This window comes from Macaca thibetana, chromosome 9 (assembly GCF_024542745.1).
Source record: "Macaca thibetana thibetana isolate TM-01 chromosome 9, ASM2454274v1, whole genome shotgun sequence".
NCBI lineage: Eukaryota > Metazoa > Chordata > Mammalia > Primates > Cercopithecidae > Macaca > Macaca thibetana.
The window spans coordinates 109,749,589-109,771,577 of NC_065586.1; the positions used below are offsets into that span (position 1 = coordinate 109,749,589).

The 21,989-nt window shown below is 42.3% G+C and overlaps 1 protein-coding gene across 4 annotated transcripts in view; it reads right to left on the reverse strand.

Moving 5' to 3' along the window:
* NRAP (nebulin related anchoring protein) overlaps positions 1-21,989 on the reverse strand; it is a 76,611-nt gene that overhangs the window by 40,148 nt on the left and 14,474 nt on the right. The window contains exons 10-20 of one of the 4 annotated variants that reach the window (XM_050802686.1): positions 19,051-19,155; positions 17,942-18,058; positions 14,748-14,852; positions 13,175-13,282; positions 11,979-12,083; positions 5,878-5,976; positions 4,851-4,955; positions 3,392-3,499; positions 3,044-3,145; positions 1,164-1,361; positions 481-585 (exon numbers count right to left, since the gene is read on the reverse strand). In XM_050802686.1, coding sequence (XP_050658643.1) covers positions 481-585; positions 1,164-1,361; positions 3,044-3,145; positions 3,392-3,499; positions 4,851-4,955; positions 5,878-5,976; positions 11,979-12,083; positions 13,175-13,282; positions 14,748-14,852; positions 17,942-18,058; positions 19,051-19,155 — 1,257 coding nt within the window. Of the gene's footprint in view, positions 1-480; positions 586-1,163; positions 1,362-3,043; positions 3,146-3,391; positions 3,500-4,850; positions 4,956-5,877; positions 5,977-11,978; positions 12,084-13,174; positions 13,283-14,747; positions 14,853-17,941; positions 18,059-19,050; positions 19,159-21,989 lie in introns of all 4 variants that reach the window. The other 3 variants (XM_050802685.1, XM_050802689.1, XM_050802687.1) reach the window with 3 other exon arrangements.

Here is a 21,989-nt window from a genome sequence, read left to right on the forward strand (position 1 = left end):
CTCGGCCTCCTACATTGCTGGGATTACAGGCCAACCTCTTCATTTTTATATGAGGGAAAGAGGATCAGGAAGGTTAAATGACTTGCCTGAAATCTGCAGTGAATTTAAGGCACAGGCATAATGAGAACGTTATCCTCCAAATACTGGACTCTCTGATTCAAAAGGAATCACACGCTGCTCACTTAAGAAATGCTGTTTTCCCAGGTGCTGTATATTACACCTTTCTAAACAAAATTATTCTTTGGATGCAACTGCTACTCAAAGTAAATAGGTAGGCTTCTTTAATGACACCATCTCAGGAAGTTTAAGGCTGTGGAAAGTTAGCTGAGAATGCACTACAGGTGTGAAATGAAGTACTCCCACTTTGAATCACACCCAGAATAAATCTGGGGGTAGAGAAAGGGAATTAGAGGCAAAGATCACCCTGCGTGAGTCAGGGGCTGAGGACTACTGGAGGCCAGAGGCCCAAGTGCAGGTTACCTCGCTAACCAGCTGTCCGGCCTTCTTGGCTTGTTCCAAGTTGAGACTCCCCTCTGTCAGCCACCCAACTCCCTTCATCCATGCCAGGTCGGCCTTGTACTGCAGCTACAAGAGAAAAACCACAAAGCTCTCATTGGGCACATGGATAGAGACAGGACAGAGTTGATGGGAGACTTAGGAAGATCTTGATCCTGCATTTGCCTTCCTGGAAGAACTGCTCCCTGATCCTTTATGATCAGGCAGGTCTCCACTTGGGAGATACAGCCACTGGGCCCACTTTGTAACGAGAGTAGCATGCTCTACCTTAGTGCTGAGACACCGCAACCTTAGCAAAAAGAGTGTTTCTCATATTTGTTGACCAACGGCCTTTCTTTGCCAACCTGCTAAATTTCCAGGATTTATTTATCATTTTCAACATTTTCTTCTCCTTGACTGGTCCCCATCACCAATACATCTTGACTTAAGAATTAGCTGTGAGCCCTGATCCTCCACCCTCCAGTCTCCATTGTGTCAACTATATCTCTACTTCCCCATCTGTCCTTTCTGGCCCCAGTACATTTCCTGCAGTTCTTCCTAGTCTTCCAAGTTTTATGTAAGAGACTCATGCACAGGTTTGGAATCACTCTGAAAGCATGTCCAACTGCAAGAGATGCATGAAGAGAACTGGCAATGTGCAGACTCACCTCGCTCTGGAGCCCATAGGCCTTCTTGGCCCACTGAGTCTTCATATCTTCGGGCAGCACAGTGTATTCATGCAGTTTCTTCCTGTAGTCCAGGTCACTGGCAAGAGCTTGGGCCTTCTTAGCATGTCTGATGTTTACCATATCCATGGGCAGGTGAAACCGGGTCTTACTCTCTTCAAAGCCTTTCTTATACTCAACCTTGAATGTACCAAAACAAGGACTGTTTTGTTAGTTGAAGCTCGCCCTTTGCAGGAGTGATATGAAAATGCAGGAAAGATTTCCAGGCTTTTGGGAGCAGGAGAATTGGCACCCTTCTGTCAGAAAGGCGTGACCCAAGTCTTGGCTCTGAAAGGCAGCACCATGAGGGAGCTGAGGTTCCACACTACTTTGTTTTTGGGAGGACTGTCTCTTGCCAATGCTAAACCTTTTTACCCGGCTGCTCCAGGAGAAAACTCTATTCCCAATTCTCATAGATGCTTTAAGAGAAAGAATAAAGAAGCTTGGGCTGCAGAGCCAGACAAGCCTGAGTTCAAACCTGATCTGCCCTCTAACAGAAGGTGACCTCTGGAAAGTTATGTCACCTCTCTAACGAGTCTAAGGACTCGTTTCCCTCTGGGAGACTGTTGTGATAAGTAAATGAATAATAGCTGAAAGATGCTTAGTACAGGGACTGTCACATAGCAAACACTTGATAAATGTCAGCATGCCAATAACAACGGTGGTTTGGTGGTGACGATGATGGTGGTGATAGCGGTGGTGGTGATGGTAGTGATGATGGTGATGATGGCAGCAATGATGGTGATTGATCATTGTGACGATGACAATGGTGATGGTGAAGGTGATGGAGATAGTGGTGATGATGGTGGTGATGATGGGGAAAGACAGTGTGCTATAGTAGGAGGAGTGTGGTGCCACGTAATAACAGTTCTAGGGTCTAATTCGCTACCCCTCTACCACTACTGCTGACTACCATATGGCTTTGGGAAAGATACAACCTTTTTGACCCCCAGTTGCTCCCACTGCACATATGAAACATCAATGTATTCTGTCTAAACTGAAGCCAAATTCTCAATGCCTCTTTATGCTTCATGACTATGCACTTCATTTGGCTTGTTCTGTAGACACGTCCAAAATGGCAACCCAGATGCCAACTCTCTTCTATTCAAGCTGTGGCTCTTTAATGACTCATTGGATAATTACATCCAACTGTACCATCACAGCAGTGTAAGTTGGCCTCACAGCTTGGAGCAGGCAATCTTTTGTGTCTTTTTCCCTATTCAGCATCAGCAGGGAAGACTTGATTAGAAACCAGGTCTGTCTCTTCTGGCAGAATTCTCCTTCCCCAAAGCCTTTTGGTAAGTGACATTTACCAAGGTTTCTTTCCAGCCATTACAGTTGTTTACAAGCATCGTCATTCTGATTGGCTGCAGCCTGGGAGTCCCTGGCTCGCTAAATATTTGAATACCATATATGTTGTAACCACAGGACCAGGACAGTGCCACAACAAGCAGGATGCTTTGCTCCATTAGGGAGAAACTTATTATGTGCTGTTCATTCTTATAGCCCCAGGGTCTCACACAGTGTCTTGCCCATAGTAGTCACTTGGCAAACATTTGTGACATGAATAAATGCAACTGAACACCTTTGTACCTTGATCAGCAGATGCTGTCACCCTTAGGGCCACGCTCCTCAATCATTTAAAGAAAAGAATATGCTTTGGCAAAATAAATAAACCAAACTTCTTACACAAGCCAGGAAAGAAAAGAGTTGCAGGTAGAAGTCAATAAAAAGGTAACAGTCCCAGGTGAAGTAGGCCCAGGAAAAACTTTTAAAATAACACAACTGTAAGTGAGGGGTTGTGGGTTAGAAAAAGAGTTTACCTCACTGCTCATCTTAGCAATCTGCAGGGAGTGTAGAAGCCTAGAGTCGGCTGTACCCGTGGCTTTGCCTTTTGTCTTTTCATATTCTTCTTTATATTTAATCTTGAGAGAAAGAAGAAGGTCTACTGTGAGTGAGAGAGAAGCTTTGCCGTCTATGGGGCTCTGGTTTTAACAAGTGCAAGGGGAACAATTCTGAAAAAACACCTCCCAATCTTTCACAAATCCAGAAAAAGATTAAAGTATTGAGATGTTTACAATGTTAAGAGTCATTATTTTTTTCGGCAGGACCACTGACATTTTATTGGAACCATTTCTTATGCATTCTTGAATTAATGAGAGGAAACCTACATTGCTAGCAAGCTCCCCAGAGGCTTTGGCGGCCAGCAGAGACATGGCATCCAGCTTCATCTCAAATCCTTTCCCCTTTGTCTTCTCCCAGCCTTCTTTATACTTAACCTGACAAACAAAACCACAAGTGAATAGGAGTTGCTACCCATATTCCTGCCAAACGTCAAAGATATTTTTTTAAAGCAAAGTTGATTTTTTTCCTCTATTTACAGACCAGAGTCTCGGCTGTTGTTATCAAAATGATAACAGTAATTATTAACACAGTTAGTTGAGTCCTTCATTGTAGAGCTGTGCAGGCCAGTGATAATGGAACAGGACAAAGAAAAGACCCATGTATTGCTCCTTGCTCTGTTGTTTTCTGATCATGTGACCTTGGCCAATGACCTCTTAGGGCCTCAGTCTCCTATTTGCAAAGAGAGTATCACAGTCTCTTTCTCAGGATTGCTGTGAGAATAAATTGGATAGAGTATACGTAAAGAGATCTTAAACTGGTGAAGTGTAACATAAATGTGGGGTGTTGACACTGCCCTGGCAATAACAACTACTGTTTATTGGCCTTTTCCTAAATGATTTCTACTTATTAACCGCAAATCTTCACATTAGGCCTGTGAGGCTCAGTGAGATTAAAGAGCTCACCTATGGTTACATAAATTTTAAAAATGGCAGTGCCAACATCTGAACCTAGGTCTCTCTGACACCAAAGCCCATGCCACTAACTGTGCCCCTACAATACCTGCTGGGACTTACGATAATTCCACATATACAGTGCCTGCCCCAGGGTAGAACAGGCACTTAAACAATGTTAGTTCCTTTTCTTTTCTTCTCCTGCCCCCAAAATTCCATCTAGAATGAGAAGCCAAATCATAGCCTACTTGTGACTCCAGGGAGAATCTGATGATGCAGACTGATCTTCTTAAAACTTAAAATTCCATATTGGCTAACACAGTGAAACCCCGTCTCTACTAAAAATACAAAAAATTAGCCAGGAGTGGTGGCGGGCACCTGTAGTCCCAGCTACTTGGGAGGCTGAGGCAAGAGAATGGCGTGAACCTGGGTGGTGAAGCTTGCAGTGAGCCGAGATTGCGCCACTGAACTCCAGCCTGGGTGACAGAGCGAGACTCCGTCTCAAAAAAAAAAAAAAACAAAAAACTTAAAATTCCTCCACACAGCAAATCACCAATTCACCAGGGTGATGAGGATGAGGATGTAGGGGTGTGTGTGTGTTCACACATAGATTGTACACATGCTCATATAATGGGACTAAATGGCTATGACCAATTTATCACTAGTAAACTACCACATGCCATGACACAGCAAAATTCAAAGTTACAATTTGATGGATGCCTCTGAAGAGCCTTTCTCAGGGATAGACACTTCCCACTTGCTGGACCATCCCAGTATCTTCGTTTTTCACATCGCTCCATAACCCCTCCACCTTCTCCCCACATTGCTCTCTTACCTCACTGAAGAGTTTGGCATTGGTTTTGGCCTTCACCAGCTGAGGAACATCCTGGGGCAATGTGTAATTCAACTTATTTTTCTCATAGTCAGCACGGTAATTCACCTGTTGGATTTAAAATAAATCTGTAGGGCTTTTATATGGGCAGAAAGAGAACTTTAGGGACCCATAGCTCTTTCCCCCTTAGACCCATAGCTGAGAAGGAGTTTCCAGAAAAGCCATTTTGCCAGGCAGCCTGTACTTTTTGTGAATGTTTTAAATTAATGAACTGAAGGCGTCAAATGAAAAGTAAAGAAACTCAAAGACGCACTCGAAGTTGTGAGTTTGCAAAAGAGTTCCCTATGACTGCTTCACCAACTCCCCTTACACGCACTTGAGAATATTGAACTTTTTAAAAAAACATTTGCTGCAGTGCTGAATATCTTGTTATATGCCGGGTAATTATCAAATGCCTGCCCACAATGACAAAAAGCCATCTTAAATCACACACACAAAAGAGAGCCAACCAGACATGTGACTCCTGTTGGATGAATACGCATCATCCGAGAAGCAGTCTTGACCAGAAATTAAACTTAAACTTTAGATGATTGGTGATACTAAGAATTATTGTTAGATTTTTGATATGATATGTTAAAATTATATAAATATGTTTTTCTTTTTTACCTTTTAGAGATTCATACTGAAATATTTACAGATTACATTATACAATACTTGAAATTGGCTTCAAAATAATGTGGAAGAGGAGAATTGGACAGGTATATAGATGAAGCAGGGTGGCCATGAATCGATTGCTGTTGAAGATGGGTGACAGGTACATGGGGATTCATTATGCTATGCTCTCTACTTTTGCATGCATTCAATATTTTCCATAATAAAAAGTTTAAAAGAAGTGGGGTCATTTTCTGGCTGTAATAAGACATGTGTCACCATTCATGAAAGTCAAATCCTTGGAGGTCAGATGTCCAGAGGCCTCAAAGCAGCAATTCCAAGACCCCCACGCCCAGCTGGGCAGGGGACAGTTACTTACATGACTCAGCTGCTGGGCATTGATTTTGGCTTGAACAATCTGTGGCGTGTCAGTCACTGAGCTGTACTTCAACTTGTCGATGCTCTGCCTATAATTGGCCTAGGTAAAAACCGGCACAAAAAGATGTCACTTGCTCTTTTCTCGAAGATTTGCTTAGCTCCCTCTCCCAAGCCCAATAAAGTGCAATTCTCAAATGACTATGTTGAAAAAGAGTCAGATATTCCAACTGGATACTGACAGACACTCCAAGCCCACAGATAGAAAAACAGTACCTTGGAGAGTGAGACACCTAACAGGCAACTCATAAAAGAGGTGAACTAAGTGGCCGGTGAACATAGAGAAAGATGCTCAGCCACACTATTAATGAGAGAAAGGCATACCAAAACCACAAGATACCCCTCCACACCACCTGAAGAGCCAAATTAAAACTGCTGATAATACAAAGTGCTGGCTAAGGATGAGGACTTATGAAAACTCTCACAACAGTGCTAGCAGAAGTGCAGATTGGTACAACCACTTTGGAAAACAGTATGGCATTTGGGCACACACATATCCTATGTCCCAGTAATTCTGTGCCTGGGGCTCATTCCCAATGAAAATATATGCCTGAGGTCATTTTATAAATAATTCCAGCCATATATCTACACATAGTATACTTTTCTGTATACATCTTATACTTCACCAAGAAAGAAGTGTCAAAAGAAAAAAAACAGTAAAATGAAAGAGGAACAAAAAGTCCAACCAAGTTATACATGCATCTTTAAGTGGGAGGCAATGGAGTATCAGTGACTCCTTGTAGGTGGCCCTAACATGTCCCCACCCTATACACCAGCCCCTGCCTGGCCCTCACCTCCACCTTGCCAGAGTCCCCAAGGAAATTGCCCTGAGCTTAGCACTTTCATAGAAGATGTAGGTTCAAAAGAGGAGGAGGCAGAATCCCCAGTGCAGTTGGATGCATTGACTACCTGGTTCCCACCTCAAGACATCAAGGACTAGTGAATTCTCCCCTTTGAAAATACAAATTGCCCTTCAAGTATTAAGAATTATTAGCCATTTGCCCACAAGAATATATGCATCCAATCATCTTATTTTTCTCCAAACACACCTGACCAAGATCTGCTGCAGAGGGAATGGAAACTTGGGCAGGGAAGTAAAGGAACAGGTTTGAGGCTAGATAGTAGGTGATAAGGGGTGAGGGGCTAAGGTGAGCTGAGTGAGAGCCCCAGAAACCTATGCAGGTAGAAGTAAAGCTAGGATACAGAAAAGAGGGAGAGGCTGTGGGTAGCAAATAACCTCTTTTACAATTTATTTTTAATTATTATTTTGAGACAGAGTCCCACTATGTCACCTAGGTGGGAGTGCAGTGGCACAATCTCGGCTCACTGCAACCTCCTCCTCCTGGGTTCAGGAGATTCTCGTGCCTCAGCCTCCCTGGTAGCTGGGACTACAGGTGTGCGCTACTATGCCTGGCTAATTTTTGTATTTTTAATAGAGACAGGGTTTCCCCATGTTGGCCAGGCTGGTCTGGAACTCTTGGCCTCAAGGGATCCTCCCGCCTCAGCCTCCCAAAGTGCTGGGATTATAGGCATGAGCCACCACACCTGGCCTTCTTTTAGAATTTAATCAAGGTTATCTGAAATCCAGGTAAAACAGGAAGAAGTAAACTCATCCCTAACCCTGCTCTCCTTCCCTTAGGCTCACATGGTTCCTTTCATTCATCCACTTGCCCATCCATTTACTTTTTCAACAAACTGTTGTGGGGTTCCTACTCTGCAGAGTGAGCAAACTCAGACATTCCCTGCCCACACAGATATCTCAAATGGGTCCTCACTCCCAGGATCACAAACTCACCCAGTGCCTCTGGACATCTGAATCTCTGTGCCCACGGGCTCCAGATTGGGCCTGCTTGCCAGCTGAGCTCCCCGGGCTTGGCTCAAAGTGACAGGATCACCATTGAACACCTCATTCGCAGCCTTCATGTCTCTCTTTTCTTGCCCAAGGCCAAAGGCCCCTCCCAGAATCCCACACAGTGTGGCAAATTCTTCAGACCTGGGTTTTGCCTGAGAACAACACCCCTTTTCTGCATCACCACTCTCTACTGATGTCTCTACCTGTACCTCACCTATGGCCTTGGCCAGCCTCCTCTGGCAGCTGGCTCTGCCCTCCCCAGGGGCCCACACCTTGGCCACTCTTGTACTGTTCTATCAACTCCTGTCTGTCTAGACTACAGGCTGATGTCTTTGCTTTTCTGCCTTCCTCCCGTCTGCTGCTAACTCCTCTGGCCACTTCCCTGAGATGACAGCCCACCTCAGGGAGTCTTTGCAGCCCAAAAGTCACAAATGTCTCTAGGAGCCAGATAGACCACTAGCTGGGTACAAGCCCAATGCTTGGCCTTACTGTTGCAGAAGTAAGGAGTCGAGAGGACTATGGCCGAGGGAGGCAGCTGCTGCCCAGCTCTAGAAGATGGTTGTCATGCAACCAATAGGACACACAGAAGCTAGATTTTCCAGTTATTCCAAAGAAACCAGAGATCCATATTATGATGCAAAATCTTGCAATTTTTAAAAGCTAACAAATAGTTCAATATTTTTTAAATCCAGTGACCTGGGCCAGGGGCAATGGCTCATGCCTGTAATCCCAGCACTTTGGGAGGCCTAGGCGGGAGGATCATGAGATAGGGAGTTCAAGACCAGCCTCACCAACATCGTGAAACCCTGTCTCTACTAAAAATATAAAAATTAGCCGGGCGTGGTGGCTTGTGCCTGTAACCCCAGCTACTTGGGAGGCTGAGGCAGGAGAATCGCTTGAACCTGGGAGGCAGAGGTTGCAGTGAGCTGAGATCACACCACCGCACTGTAGCCTGGGCAATAGAGCAAGACTTCATCTCAAAAAAAAAAAAAAAAAAAAAAATCCAGTGACCCAAGAGAAATAAGTCTAATAGCCACTTTGGGCCCACTGGCTACTAACTTGTATACTCCGTGTCTTCCCTGGGTCTTGTACTCATTTCAACCAGCTCATCATAATTATAACTAACACATGATACTTACTATGTACGCAGCACCATTCCAAGTACATCATACATGTTAACTCATTTAATCCTTCCCACCACCCTATGGTTAGGCATTATTATTAGCCCTACCTTACAGTGTGGAAACTGAGGCACAGAGACCAAAAGTGGCTTGCTCCAGGTCACCCAGGCAGTAAGTATCAGAGGTATGATTCAAATCCCAGGAGTCTATGTCACAAGGTGGCGCTATACCTATACGCTATAAACCTGGTTTGCTAAAACTAGTGTGCTTAGAGCTATTACTTTTATTTTACAGATGGGCAAGGGGTTCCCGTTAGCCAGAGTTAGCATTGTTTAGACAGGGAAATGCATCCCAGAAACAAACAAATGACTTACAAGTGAACTTCTAGAACAGGACCTAGAAATAACAAAGTGCTCCTGACAATGGGCCATGGAGAGTTTTGTTGGATTTGAAGATTAAAAAACATCACTAGGCTTGGTGCAGTGGCTCACACCTGTAATCCCAGCACTTTGGGAGGCCAAGGCGGGCAGATCACCTGAGGTCAGGAGTTTGAGACCAGCCTAACCAACATGAAGAAACCCCGTCTCTACTAAAAATACAAAATTAACCGAGTGTGGTGGCACATGCCTATAATTCCAGCTATTCAGGAGGCTGAGGCAGGAGAATTGTTTGAACCTGGGAGGCAGAGGTTGCTGTGAGCTGAGATTGCACCATTGCACTCCAGCTTGGGCAACAAGAGTGAAACTCCATCTCAAAAAAAAGAATAATAATAATAATTTTGTGCTTTTTAGTTAATGATTCAAGGAGAAAAGTTTTTGCATGTTGAGTTTTGGACATGGGGTGTGTAGAGAAAATTAGGAAATATAAAGTCATTTCAATGTCAACTATTAATTAGATTAGAGTACGGTGACTTCCTAATGCATTAATTCAGAAGGCAAAATTATCATCTCATAATAGAGTCTATTAGAATTCAGAATTATGCATGATAAAATGTCACAAAAACTATGTTTTTAAATGGCATATTCTTTCCTGATAATTCTGCATTAAGTATGTTACTGAGTACAATTACTTTACTCTGTGGGACATAATTAAAAGTCTCCATGATTAATCACATCTTTGCAACATCACAAATGCTTGGCCATTGCTTCAATCTACATTTTGAAGGGTTTCTTTTTCCTTTGCTAAAGATAGAGTCTCATTTTAATTCTATCAATGTTTATAAAATCTATCTAAAGGGAATGCTCTCAAATTAAGAACCCATGCTTGCTTATTTAATTTCATGGCTATTTCACCACCTTTAAGATGACCAGACAGAGAGACCACAATTGTTCTTGTAAATGGATTCCCCAAACTTCCTGATTACTAAAATCCCTGCATTATGGGTGATAAACTCAAATTCACATCAGAACCAGGAAGGTAAGCTAAAGGAGGTACAGCAACAGCGAGCAGCCACCACCCAGTCCCAGCCAATTGCTGCCTTGCAGGATCTGGGGCAGAATGTCTCAGAGTTTTCAAGAAAAGGTGAGCATGTTAGTTTTTGTCTGAACTCAGAAATTCCACATGTTGGTTCAATTAAAACAACAACAACAACAAGAGCAAACCCACTGTGTAGCCAAACAAAGCACTTCTGTAGCATGAATGTGGTTAATGGGCTGCCAGTTTAGAACTTACCTCTAAACTCAATTAATATTTCTAATTCAGTCTGGTTTAAGTTTGCATCAGACTTTCCTGGGTGGGCTTCCAGGTGCCTGGTTTGACTCTGAGTCTTATCTAGATAAATGTAGTAGCAGGTCATGTCATAACGGGAGTACATCTTGCATTCTTTGTGCTACTTATTAGACGTGATATCTGGAATCCTACTGCAAAAGCACATCTTCAAATTTTAATAAGGTGCCCTTGATCTGCAAGTTTCCCAGGTAATGTATACAGCCAAAAAAATAAATAAATAGATAAATAAATGCAGCTTTGGTAGCGGTCAAGTTTAACTTTGTAAAAGGAGTAAGTCAAGTCAATCCAACCAAACTTCCTGAGAAAAAGATAAGCAAAGTTTAGGTCCCTGATCAATTCCTCTGCTTCCTACCTCCTGTTTTATTACACATTAGAAAAGCCCCTTTCATTCAATAAATATAATTTGCCAATGATTGTGTTTTGATGTCTGGGCACTGGGTTGGACACTGGAGATACCCAACTGAATCCTACTGCCCCAACTCTGAGCGAGAGAGAGAGAGATTCAAAGACTTATCTACCAGTAGCAAAACTTCAATCAACTTCTAAACTTGTACTGATCCCAAAGGAAAGTAAAGGAAAGTAGCACTTGACATTCATAAATACACGCTGAATTATTTGTTCAATTATTGATCGATTGATTGGAGATAACCTTCACTGGCAACCACAATACAACCTTACTTATAAGCCCCCTGAAGTACTTTTTAAGTTAGTAGGTGACGTTTATCTTTTTCTTTGTACTTTTCTGTATTTTCTAAATTTTCTATAATAAACATATAGTAAAATTCTTGTAATCAGAAAACAAGAAATTTAATTGATTGTACACATTTTGCCTGGAACAAGCCAAACCGTAAATAAAATCACTGCTGTAATAATTAAGGGATACATATACTTTCCCATGTGCTCCTGAGAAAAAATGGAGTCAATATTACCACTTCCTCTCAACTTGTATATATACATTTTATTTTACTTCCTTCAGTCCTTAACATACTACGTGTCAAACCTTTTTTCAAAGAAATAAAAAAGTCATCCTTGCTAAGGAACAAGCATTTGAAATGTGCCCAGCAGACAAAGCTCACTGAATTCTAAGAGGAAAAACTGAACCTCAGGTTATTTTCAAGACAAAACTAGAGTTGTCCCTAGTTCACACTGAAAATCTAAGAGTGTGCAAGCATGCATAAATGAACTTCCTAGTGGAAATTGGAAAAGGATTTCCCTTTCTTCAATCCCTTCACCCTCCTATGAACTGTTGTATCATGTTTCTTTCCATCTTGCTGCCTACACATCACTCCTCAGGAAGGAAGTGACAAGTGATGAAGCAGAAAGAGCTGTTGGAAAGGAACTCACATCTTTCAAGGGCACCAGTTTCATCGTTGTTTGATAGGAAGGCGTGAGAGTGGCTGGGTAGTTGTAGTCGACAATATCATGTTTATAATCAGCTTTATAGGCAACCTAAAACGAAGAAAAGAACAAGAATGTAGAAATCAGCTTCTACTTTCTTTTGGCTTTGTTTGAATGCCATAAGAAATATTTTTTAAATACCCAGAAACAAATGAATTCAGTTTCATCACCTTCAAGGAAAATTAAGTTAGTTCATACTTTTGTCTTTAATTAATCTAAACTCCTCTTAATTAATTCAAAATTAGTTAACTTCCATCTGTAGTACATTTATTTTATATTTCTTATTAATTATGAAGCTGTTTGTCATTTTTGTTGAAAAGAAGCATTTGCGGTGCTTCAGTGGCACAATCGGTTAGCGCGCGGTACTTATATGAAAAGAGGCATGTGCACATGGATAGACAATGGAAGAGCTCCTTGGCTAATCCTGAGAAAATAGATGGAAAGGTCAAGAGTCTTTAGAGTATTTAATTTTTTTTTCTAAAGATCAAATTGACATTCTTAAGCAGAGAAAATCCAACATTCGTATGTTTCAATAATGAAATCAGTTTCCTTTAAGTGTCTTTTACCTCCAAGATTTACAACCTAGCATTTGTAAACCTATAAACTGGATTGACAAAGCCAAAGAGAGATTAACAGATTATATGCTACAGGGGAAAACAGGACTGATCTACCCTGTTATCCCACTACCTTGACCAGTGCCAGGCCACAGCAGGTTTTCAATGAATACAACGATCAAAAAAATGAATGAAGGAACAAACAAGCTTACCAACCAACCAACTCCAAATAAATCACAAAAGCTTTGGAACCCTGGGGAATTTGGAATAAGAATCAAAATTATTCATTTCTCTTTCTCTCTCAGAAATTGAAAGTGTTAACCACACTGGATTCATTATAATAGATTGAAGTACTCTTCAAATTAGAGAAATCTAAGATAAATACTTTGTAGCCTTTGAAAATTTTCCGGAATTTTACCTAGCCTTGGTTGTATCCGCTAACATTCAGAAGCTGTTTTGGGTCAGTCTTCACATAGTCTTTAAAATAGAAGATAGATTTTTTTAAAAGGGAAATTGTAAAAGAATTGGCTGAATTCTTCATGCCCCGCCCCACTCCATCCCTACAGGCCCTTGCATAAAAGGACTCACGTTGCTTGCCAGGCTGCCAACTTTCATAGCATGCAGAGTGCGTCTGTCCATACCAACTCCTTCATAGCGGCCTCTCATGTGGTTCTGGTAGTTTTCTTTATATTTATTCTACATAGAAACACAAAGTTTTCAACCAAAGCATTCCCTTCGCAAGTAGTTGAAGATAAACTACTCATCTTAATGCGTTAAATCCAAAGCATAAATGATTAAATATAAGCCATTTAAATAGTCAGTGTATCACAGAATAAAAAATAAGGCAAACTTTTTTTTTAATAACGTAAATTTCAACCCACAAGAAGTTGAAGTAAGACAGGAAGACAAGGAAACATGGGATCTGATGAGCATAGACAGCACAAAACGGACTTGACTTTCTGTGTTCATTTTTACATTTTTAGCTTTAAATTTACCAGATTTTTCCAATGTGAAAATTTACCATGAGACGGTGGCAGGCGCTGACTATGTGGGCGTCACATGCAAAGCCCCATGCTGAGGCTGGTACAAATCACTGCATGCCATTACCTCCATTTCTAAATATATGAAGGACAAAACCTGAGCTTTGCCAAATTCTGTGATGTAAAAGTTGGTCACTAGTGTGACCATGTGAAATAATAATGTTATGTGCCATGTGCCAAATGCCACTTATCAAATAAAAAGAAGACCAAAACAGGATGACGAGAGGTCATAAATAGGAAATTTGGGGTATTAAAATCACCTAACCTGGGAGGCCATTGCATTTCTAGGTACTACGAGTATTTAAACAGAACACTACTTATGACTATATATCAGACACGATTCTACTTATCTGAGTTAATCTTTACAAGTACTCTATGAGGGGGAAGGAACTATTATCATCCCCATTTTAGAGTGGGGCAGAGTGGCTCAGGGAGCTTAAACAACTGCCCAAAATTGGCCACTTTGCTATTAATAACCGTGAAATCAGGTATGTTGGCTCTTAAACCACTACATTTATGCAAAATAAATTCCTCACTGCGCCTTACACAGTCCCTTGCAATTTTAAATTCTACTATTATGTGCAACTAAGCAAAAGTAAAACATACTATCTAGTACAGGTCTTTGATGTCCGTGAAGATACATCTTCAGACCTGCTCTGAGAATCTCCAAATTTGCGAATGCCCCTCTAGTACATATCTGCTCATCTGTAAGACAGGGAAATAACGTCTGGCTCTCCAGGTGACTCTGAGGGTGAAATGAGGTGATGTTAACTCAGAGGCACAAAGTCACACTGAGAGGGGACGTCACATGCTCAGCCAGGCTCCCTCACCAGCATTCATCACTAGGACCCAGGCACTGGGCTGCACACAAGGAAGCAAGGGAACGGAGAGGACAGGTCCTGCCCAGAACACTCAGGGTCAAGATCAGGGATGTGACAGAATTGAACACTATGAGGACCAATCCCAGCAGGCAATCTTAACCAAAACCCAGGCATTTACGCCTAAAAGGCCATGCTTCTCCAAGACACATAGATCCATTCCCATAGACTGTCCCTCTTGGGAGACCTAAAAACTAAGCTCACCAAAAGTGCCCAAACAAAAGCTTAGTGTTAACAACTCACATCACTGGTGAATTTTGAGATCTTGCTCACGTTCCTGAATTGAGGTGTTTCACAGTAGTTGATACTGTGACCTCTACTACTTTCCAGATCCTTCTTATACTCCACCTTGGAAATCAAAACACCAGACACACAATAGAACCAAATCCAAAGTCACTCTTGAAAATGTCCCAGGACTTGACTAGGATATTTTTAGAAAACTTTCAACCCAAGATTTTAACATATCAAGCATAGAATATGCTAAGTTAGCAGGACATAGTTCCCTTGATAAAAACAAATCATAATAAATAGTAAATAATTGGTTTCATTCAGAAAATTAAAAGTATATAGTTGCTTTCAAGAACAAATACTATAAGATTTCATAACTCAGAAAATGGCAAAACTGGTTTTACAACTCAGGTAGGTAGTTACTCTTGAGGGGAAGTGTATTAGGGGGATAAATCATATTTCCTATAATGGAAATGTCTTAGGAGGATGTCTGGTCATGTTCTGTTTCTTGATCTGATTGCTAGTCACACAGATGTGTCCCACTTAAGGAAATCCTTCCCACTATACATTTATGATGTATGCACATCTTTATAGGTATACTTCAGTGCAATTCAACCAGGAAAGTTACTTTACAAGGAGTATAATAAATGAGACCACTCAGATGCAGAGCGTCTTGTAATTTAAAATCAGTTGGCTATTTGAGCTCTCCTGGGTGCCTGGATGTAGGATGTGAGGCTACATTAATAAAATAGACTCCAAGTCACCTCAGGTAATTAGCATGAGGCAGTGAAGGCCAACTACCTGCTTAGATGGCTGGTTTGTCTTACTGACTAACCATAAGGACGTAAAGAAATGGAAGGTTCCCTTGCAACTTCTTTACCAAAGGAAATACCCCTCAGTTTGTTATCATATCTTACAAAACTATATGGTGGGGGTATGTCTAATTCTAATACCATAAATATATTTTTATATTCATCTGTTCAATTACAGTATATTCATATAGAAAAATACCAAAATGGGCCGGGCGCGGTGGCTCACGCCTGTAATCCCAGCACTTTGGGAGGCCGAGATGGGCGGATCACGAGGTCAGGAGATAGAGACCATCCTGGCTAAACCGGTGAAACCCCGTCTCTACTAAAAAATACAAAAATTAGCCGGGTGAGATGGTGGGCGCCTGTAGTCCCAGCTACTCGGGAGGCTGAGGCAGGAGAATGGCGGGAACCCGGGAGGCAGAGCTTGCAGTGAGCTGAGATCCGGCCACTGCACTCCAGCCTGGGCGACAGAGCGAGACTCCGTCTCAAAAAAAAAAAAAAAAGAAAAAAGAAAAATACCAAAATGGGAGGTCAAGACCAGCCTGGCCAGCATGGTGAAACCCTGTCTCTACTAAAAATACAATAAGTTAGCTGGGCATGGTGGTGGGCACCTGTAATTCCAGCTACTCTAGAGACTGAGGAAGAAGAATCGCTTGACGTGGGAGGCGGAGGTTGCGGTGAGCCGAGATCGCGCCATTGCACTCCAGCCTGGGCAACAAGAGTGAAACTCCCTCTCAAAAAAAAAAAAAAAAAGGCCAAAATGTTAACGGTGTTATTCCTGGGTGGTAGAAGTGCACTCCCAGTGGTATGGATCCAGTTCTGTCTCTACCACCCAGAATTAGACACTTTACTTTTCCAGGCGTATGACAAAGTGAGAGCCTAATAGTGGAAGAGGTCCTATCTAGATCTAGTGTTCTGTGAGTGACAGCAAAAGGCCAGCAAACTTTTTCTATAGATGACCAGACAGTAAATATTTTAGGTTTGGCAGGCCACATATTCTTTGTCAATTGTTATACTCAACTCTGTCCTTGTAGCTCCAAAGCAGTCACAGATAATCAGAAACAAATGTCATGTGACTGTGTTCCAATAAAACTTTATTTAAAAAAGCAGGCTGTGGGCTGGATTTGTCACTGAGGCTGTAGTGTGATGACCTCTGGTCTAGAGCACGAGAATCATCTGGAACATTTGTTTAAAATGCAGATTCCAAAGCCTCAGCAGCCATCTATCACTTCAAAGTATCTGAGGCTTCTGATGAGGCTTAGGAAAATATCACTCCTGGTGACTCGGAGCAGCCCCAAGTTAGAGGACCACGGGTTAGCTAACAGGTTAGGGTAAAGGACTGGCTTTTAGAGGTTAGAGACGGAAAGTATTTTTGGATATTTGCATATCTGTTTGTGAGTTGCAGATAACTTGTCACGTGAGTGCTTTGAATCGCCATAATTGTTCCCGTCGCCAGAGGCTGCCAAGTCAAATGCCTTCAAGAGTCCAGATAAGAAATGCAAATGAGGGAAAATGCCATGAAGGACACACTAGGGCGTGAGAAAGATATGAGGATCTAGAGGGGATATTTCCTTGCCAAACAGTCCTCACAATAAAAACGTCTTAACTGTGGGCAAGCCAAACCAAACACATCCCTCTGGCAGCCAGCGTAGCGTGTAAGGTAAGGGAAATTCACACGGAACACACAGCTTCTCGGAACTCAGACTTCAATAATAAGAGAATGAGAGGGGTTTGACGTTTGAAACACTCTTTCAGATGTTTGATTTGTTTTAAAAGATGGATCCTCCAGTATTCTTTCTGGCAACTAGAAGCCCGTTGCCTGGCACTTTTGAATATTGACAGCCCTGCGAGGATCTAGGCAGTAACTTCTGACCCATCAGAGAAAGATGTAATTGGTTTGATTCTAGGCTCTCTTATAAATTGCATTTTACCACATATCTGTTCTTGGAAACCGGTAACCAACGGGCAGAATAGGTGGTGTCATCATTTTTTTTTTTGAAATGGAGTTTCACTTTTGTTGCCCAGGCTGGAGTGTAATGGCACGATCTCAGCTCACTGCGACCTCCGCCTCCCAAGTTCAAGCAATTCTCCTGCCTCAACCTCCTTAGTAGCTGGGATTACAGTCATGCACCACCACACCCAGCTAATTTGAGCTAATTTTGTATTTTTAGTAGAGACGGGGTTTCTCCATGTTAGTCAGGCTGATCTTGAACTCCCGACCTCAGGTGATCTGCCTGCCTCTGCCTCCCAAAGTGCTGGGATTACAGGCATTAGTTACCACACCTGGCCGGTGTCACACTTGTAGCCAGAGCTTTTTATTATAGGGTCACTTCATTCACTGACTGTAGGAGATAAAAAAGGTGATGCTCATGCGTGTGGCTCTTCCCCCACACTCACCTCACTCACGAGTTTGTTTACGCTCTGAGCCCGTTTGAGAACCAAGTTGTCTTGAGCTGGAAGCGAGTGATAATGTGCGGCACCTTTCATCTTATTGAAGTCCTGCCTATATTTTATCTGAAATAAAAACACACAAAACGGGGCTGGAGTTGATGTTTCCATGCTCTGGGAGAGGAATTACTCCAAAGTTATCCTGGACTTAATGTCAACATTTACTTACTACAATTTTCTGAAGGAAAAAAAAATATTCACGTGGCCTTTTCTCTTCATTAAATCTATAAACTACTTTGTCCTTTTTTGTTATTAAAATTTTCCTGGCCCTTTTCACACTTTTTACACTTTATACTCTAATTCTGCATGGAAAAAATAAATAAAGTCTTAAAATAATCATAAGAAAAGTTGTCAGTCCAAACCCATTCTGCCTTTGATTTAAACATCATTTCCCTGCTAACGAGGGGCAGAGTAATGTCTTTTAACTTCCTTCCTCAGGGAAAGATGGTGCTGTTATGGGTCAATGGGTAATAGGTGAATAGTTCTTTGGTAAAGGAAAGGAAAGAGAGTGAAGGAAAAGGAAAGAAAAAGAAAATGGTAAGGGGTGTGAAATGAATGCTAGGTTCTGATGAGACCAAGTTACAGTTAGCATGTTAAGATCTGCAGTGAGCATGTCACTTTTCCAAGTTTAATTATAGCCTGCCTTTCAAGGACTGCCAGCAGGCTAACATTCTGCCAATAAAAATCATTTCATCACCGGGTTACACCCAGTTTGATAATCATATGACTTATTTTAATCAATTCTTCCCCTAAATTACTCAATTTCTAATTGGGCCATTTGGCAAAACTCTCCTAACACCCCACTCTGGCTGGCCAGCCTCTGTACTTGCTTTAAATGGTCTCAAGCGAGCTATACTGGTTGTCCATGTGCATCTCCTTGGAAGCAGACAAATGGGGCCAAAGCAATCTTCATAAATTTGGATGGGAGTTGAGGGCTAACATTCTACTTTGGCTCAGCTGTAATAAATGTATCTGTGTGGAGGTTTCAGTAAGCACAGCCTTCAAAGTCTCACTTCTCTGCCTCTGTGGCTCTGCGGTCACAGCTACATGGTACTTACGTCACTAGCGAGTTCGTGGGCTTTCTTGGCATTCTGATATGCTGGAGTGATCATAGCCGGGAAGCTGCCCTTTCCCCTGTGCTCCTCGTACTCCTCCAGGTAACCCTGCTGGGTGGGTCAAAAACTTCAGTGAGTAATGCTTTCCTCCCCAGATGTGCGGAGTTCAGCAATGGCCACTCACAGAGCCTATTATCACAGAGGTTCATCCACCTTGGGTTCCAGTGATGTCCATGTGATGGTTTAAACATTCCTTTTAAGATGGCAGACCCTGGAGTCAGGCCCACTTACTGGTACCCAGCACACAGTCAGCACTAAATAATGGCAACTGATATAATGATGATCATCATTATTTCCACTGGATAAATCAGACACTCTACCACTCTCCCAGGCCTACATGTTACGGAATATTCATTTTTTAACTGACAACCAGGGAAGTCCTTTGTCTTCCAGCAGGTCTCAAACACTACCTTACTCATGCCCAGTGGCAGATCTATGTAGAGACCTCCGCCGGTGGTACTGTCTCCCCCGGTGGTACTGTCTCCCTCGGTGGTGCTGCATCCCCCGGCGGTACTGTCTCCCCCGGTGGTACTGTCTCCCCCGGTGGTACTGTCTCCCCTGGTGGTACTGTGGTACTGCATCCCCCGGCGGTACTGTCTCCCCCAGTGGTACTGTCTCCCCGGGTGGTACTGTCTCCCCCGGCGGTACTGTCTCCCCCAGTGGTACTGTCTCCCCGGGTGGTACTGTCTCCCCCGGTGGTACTGTCTCCCCCGGTGGTACTGACTCCCTCGGCGGTACTGCATCCCCCAGCAGTACTGTCTCCCCCGGCGGTACTGTCTCCCCCGGTGGTACTGCCTCCCCCTGTGCTACTGCCTCCCCTGGTGGTACCGTCTCCCCCAGTGGTACTGTATCCCCCAGTAGTACTGTCTCCTCCAGTGGTACTGTCTCCCCTGGTGCTACTGTCTCCCCTGGTGGTACCGTCTCCCCCAGTGGTACTGTCTCCTCCAGTGGTACTGTCTCCCCGAGTGGTACTGTCCCCCACAGTGGGTGGTACTGTCTCCCCCGGTGGTACTGTCTCCTCCAGTGGTACTGCCTTCCCCAGTAGTATGTATCATGTAACCAGAAAAGGAGTATTATATAATTTTTGTAATTTGGGAGGAAAAACTTCGAATTACCATAAGATTATCTGAAATGGGACTAACTGTATATTTCAGACTAAGGATTACAATCTTTGTCTTAATCCTTTCTTTTTTCTTCCCCACACCAACCATCCACTCCCAGAAAGGAAAACCTTCTCTTTCATGACACTGTCATCACATGACGGATAACCCCTCCCTGGCAGCCAGAGGTACTTTAAGACCCAGCTTAGAGACAACCTTCTCCTCGTAGAAGTCCCTTAGTCCTCCCTCACCCCTGGACCTGCCCCAGGCAGAGTCCTCTGTGTTTTCACTGTACTTTTCGCACAAATCTGGAACAGCCCATATGGTGCCCCCCTTAGGCTCATGACTCCATCTCTCTGTGGCCTCCTCCAGGCCAGGGGCCTGCCCAGCTCCAGCACCAGGGCTTGGACTGTGGCACACACATTTTCTAAAATAAAATAGTTGGGTCAGATTAGAAAATCCAGGCTCCCCGTTATCCAACAATGAAAACCATTTAGCCTGAGTTCTCCTTTTTGCCTGGCTGCCAGAATATTCTGGCCAAATATAATAAGTAATACATTTTTTTTTAAAGGTTCTCAAATTCTTTGGTAATATGCTCTATGGCTTTGCCCATTCTGCTCTATAGTTCTGTGTTTGTAACTTTACTCCAGTTTCTCGCTCTGTGTGTGTGTGTGTGTGTGTATGTATATGTATATATGTATGTTTAAGTGTATATATATGTATATGTATATATGTATGTTGTAAGTGTTAATCTTTTTTCAAGACACCTAATCCTGTTGATTACATGGTATAATCCTTTTAACAAGTCTAGTTACTTGTTAAAAAGAAGAATGAATTGGTTGGCATTTAAGGCACTACAGATATTTATAGTTATCTGCCTGCTGGCTTCTCTCTTGCTCCCTCCTCCTCATGCCCTGGCGAGTCATGCTAAATCACAACAGTGAAATGCCATACTAGACTGAGTCCTCTCAACAGCTGCTGACAGTGCTATCAAACAACACCCATTTTGATTCTTGCATTTGTTATTTTCAGGACTGAAAACTTCAATCAAAGCGTCCTACTAATCAAGAACCAGCTATGATACTAAAAAGTTACATTCCATCTGTACCTACAGTCATGTCTAGGTACACATATGAAATGATACATGTGTCTTATAGCTACTGGTAGATAGGATTGGCCAAATACAGGACAAAATATTTTTTACCAAATATAGAAGCCAGATATTTTTTTAAAAGCTGATTTTTAAAAGTTGTCCTGAGCTTTCCAAACAATATATTTAAAATACGAAACGAGTAAAAACATTTTTCACTGGTTTAAAGCACTAAAAGACCATTTAATTAACTTAGAGAATTTGATTAAATGGCCTTTTAAATTCAAAACCAAGCATTTCTGCTCTGGCAGACATTTTCAAAGGAGTCCCAACCAACTTCAAACACATCCTAAGACTCATATGAGCATATGCCTAACTACGGCAATGTGTTTTCCTAAAGAACAGAAACAAATTCATTGTGGTCTTCTAAATCATATATGTTGTAGAGAGTGTACTTACTGCCAAATAATTCAAACAACTGTCCAATTATGAAAAAAAATCACTTGAACCCATAGAATGTATTCTTCCAATACACACTCATGTTCTTCCAATGTTCTTTACTTGCAACTGTGAACAATAATGCTTCCTTTCTACCCTACAACACCTGGCTAGTACCAGAAAAGACAGAGGGATGTGCAAAGAATAATTAGCTTGTGATTATCTTCTTAATCTTTTTTTTTTACTCCCTGTCA